Genomic DNA, 3,405 nt, shown 5'->3' on the forward strand with positions numbered 1-3,405 from the left:
GCCCTCGGCGTCCTCCTCGGTCAAGACGGGGCTGGACTTCCTGTGACTCTCCGGCTTTCCTTCTTGGTCCATCAGGGAAGGGACGCGACTTGGCCAAGGCAGAGCCTCTCCTCAGAGGGCCAGGCCCAGAGGCCGCCCACTCCTGAGGGCCCTTTGGGAGCTCCCCCGCTGGGGAGGATCCGCCCGTCTGTCCCGCTCCGCACGCAGGCCCTAGAGAGAAGCCCCCACGAGAGGCACCCAGGAGGAGTCCAGCCTCCCCTCCTCCCCGCAGGGTGCTCTGGGGCCGGACCAGGCGCGGGCCAGCGAGGTCAGGGCTTCCGGGAGCCTGATACAGGCCCGCCCGGGCTCTCTCCCCCCTGTCCGGCCTGGAGACTTTCTCAGCCGCTTGGCGGGCCGCCGGCCAAGGGCCGTCCTGCAGAGGATGAAGGGGCAGAGCTGGGCTTCTCTAGTGGCCCCCCGGCTGGCGTGTCCCCCGATAGTCTGGGCTCCCCTTTCCCGTGCTACGTGGTCCTCCCAGCTCCGGGGAGCCTCGCACGCACACCGTCGGCGAGACACACTTGTGGATGCGAGTGTGAGACGGTCGCTGGGGCGGCGTTTGTGGTGCTCCTTTGCCAGCGTCACCAAACTCGGGGGGCCCCTTTAGGCCTCCCTTTCCTTTCCTGTACGGTGGGGAGGGCCCGGCTCGCTCCCTCCATCCCAGGCCCGCCGGACCTCCAGGCTCTCCGTCCTCCGGGGCGCAGGAGGACAGGAAGGCGCAGATGAGGGGCCTGGCGAGGAGGCAGGAGGGGCTGGCAGGGAACCTGGCAGCGCCCGGCCCCCGGGGCAGCCTCCACAGCAGACCCAGCCCGGCCCTCTGTTTATTTCTGCATCGCCCTTGGAGAGAGCTCGGGCTGGCCGAGGCCGGCAGGGCTGCCCAGGGAGGCGGGCGGGCAGCCCGGCCTTCGCCTCCAAATTTGGTGAAGCCTCCCTGCGTCCTTCGGGGACCAGCTAGGAGAGAAGGCCAGCAGCTGGAGGCCGCTCGGAGGCCACACGCAGCGTCCTCGCCTCCCTGGCTGCGGCCGGGGCTCCCGGGTGAGGGGGCTCCTGGGTGAGGGGGCTCCTGAGTGAGGGGGCTCCCGGGTGAGGGGGCTCCTGAGTGAGGGGGCTGCCGGGTGAGGGGGCTGCCGGGTGAGGGGGCTCCTGGGTGAGGGGGCTCAGGGCGTCTGTGCAGTCCTGGGACTGAGGCACGGAATGCCAGGTCCGGGGCGGAGAGGCCAAGCGTGCCTGACCAGGGAGCCCCGCCGGACATGGCCGAGCACCTGACCTGGTCTTAAACGCCCCTGTGAGACTGGACGGGCCCCCTGGGGACACCCCGGAGGATTCTTTCTCGGCCACCCTGTTCAGCTCTTTCCCGATTCCTTAAGTCAGCCGTTGGGCTGAGACTCGGGTCCTTCCTGTCCTTCTGACCTCAGAAAATATTGCCCCTCCTCCTCCGCCTGTCCAAGTCTTCCCAGCCAGGAACAACTCGGGGCTTGCCTCCTCCAGGGAGCCTTCGGGGCTGGACCAGCCCTGCTGCTCTCCCTCTTCTCCGTGTGATGCTTGTGCTCGGCCCAGAGCCCAGGAGCCGGCGTGGGGCCGGGGACCTCCTCTGGGGTGGCTCCGTCCCCCTTGGTCTTCTCTTGCTCCTCTGTGCTCCGGGTCCAGGTGCTGGGCAGAGCCTTCACGGCCGAGTCTCCCCGGGATCTGGGACCTCACGGGAAGCTGTGGTGGGAGACGGAAAGGCCAGACCCTGATGTGGGGGGCTGCGGCCTGGCTGCCCCCCGAAACCTCTCAGGAAAGTGAGGAGGGCTGGACTAGATGCCTCGGAGGAGTCTTTGTGGGTCTGAAAAGTCCTGCACGCGTACGAGCGAGCCATGGCGAGGTGAAGCCCCGCTTCTGCTCTGCAGTCCCGCCTCTCCCAACGCTTCCAGGGGATGACAGATCCGAAGAGGGGGCCTCTGTGGAGATGGGGGGCCAGCAGATGTCTGGGGCCAGTTCCAAGGAGTCTCTCCCTCCACCGGTCATCATCCACCCAGCTGCCAAAGGGATTCTTCCAAAGAGCGGGCAGATCTGGCTGTGGCTCCCTATTACCTTACAGATGAAACGCAAATACTCCGGGCAGCTCAGAAGGCCCTTCGCCGCTGGGGGAGGTGGCGACGGCCCCCCGGGGCCCCTCAGGCCTTCCTTCTTCCCTCCTTGGCCAGCGCCCCTCTGGAGCGGCTCACGATCTCCCACGGAACCGCCGCCAACGACATCGCCACGTCGGCTTGGAAATGGGCTGCGGGGGCTGCAGGAGGCGGCCAAGATGGCGCCCTGCTCGCCTCGCCAGAAGCGCCGACCTCGTAGAAGTGAGGGAGCCGCCGCAGACGCATCCCCGCCAGTCACTGCTCTGAATGGCGCCGGCCCTGTTTGGGGCCGCTGACCGCAAAGGGGACCGCAGGGCCCGGCAGCAAAGGGGGGCCACTGGCTAGACTTCCGGCCCAAGCAGAGGCCTGAGAGGGGGCCAGAGAGGGCTTCTGGGGGGGAGAATTACGCGGAAGTTCGGGAATTCTGGAACTGGAAGAAACGGAGGACTAAAGTCACTCGGCCTCGGCCTTTGGGGGGGGCAGGGAGCCTCAGCCTCGGGGTACACTGAGCCTCGGCCTCAGCCTCGGGGTGCACGGAGCCTCGGCCTCAGCCTCGCACCCTTCTCTGCAAATGGACTGTTGGGAGAAGACGGAGCAGTCAGGCCTTCGCTGCCCCTGGGACGCCCCTGGCAGGAGGGAGGGCGCGCCGGGGCTCGTCTCCCTGAGCGGCTCCACTGGGGGGAAAGTCTCTCTCTTTGGGGAGCTTCCAGCCCCCCCACAATGGGCCAACAGAATCTCTGCTGGTCACGGAGCAAACAAGGCTCTCTGGCCCTGCAGCCACCCTTTCCCTGGACAAGAGGAGGCGGCAGCGGCAGCGGCAGCAGCTCTGGCGAGCTCGGAAGGTCCGTCCATCCCAGGAGCCCCGGGGCCGGCCGGGCCGGGCCGCACTCAGGATTCCCAGCGGGCTCCCTCCGTCGGCGAGGATGCCGGAGGACGTGGACGGGGCGGCCTCCGCCCCTGCGCTGTGCCCGGCAGCCTCCACAGCTCAGGAGGGGGAACGAGATGGGCACTTTGCGGCGAGGAGTCGGGGAAGGCGGGTGGGCCGGAGACCCTCTGAGCCTCCGCAGGGCCTCGGGGGGCAGATCCAAGTTCCGGATGGCCGAGGAGGGGCGAGCAGCCTCTGTCTGTCTGCTCCGAGGCCCATCAGAGAACGGGCAAAGGAGCCCTGAGACAGGCTGAGAGACGGATGCGTTCTCTGCCTGCTTCCCCCAGCCGTGCCCGGCAGAGGCCCGGCGTCTCTCTCCACGCCTCCACCCATCCG

At 68.3% G+C, this 3,405-nt stretch overlaps 1 protein-coding gene across 1 annotated transcript; it reads right to left on the bottom strand.

Annotated features, from left to right (window-relative positions):
* Positions 1–445: 445 nt before the first annotated feature.
* Positions 446–1,288, bottom strand: LOC123237179 (basic proline-rich protein-like). Its single transcript, XM_044663908.1, has one exon. The coding sequence runs from the start codon at positions 1,286–1,288 to the stop codon at positions 446–448; it is 843 nt and encodes a 280-aa protein (XP_044519843.1).
* Positions 1,289–3,405: the final 2,117 nt, after the last annotated feature.

The sequence above is a fragment of the Gracilinanus agilis genome, chromosome 2 (genome assembly GCF_016433145.1).
Source record: "Gracilinanus agilis isolate LMUSP501 chromosome 2, AgileGrace, whole genome shotgun sequence".
NCBI classification, from domain to species: domain Eukaryota; kingdom Metazoa; phylum Chordata; class Mammalia; order Didelphimorphia; family Didelphidae; genus Gracilinanus; species Gracilinanus agilis.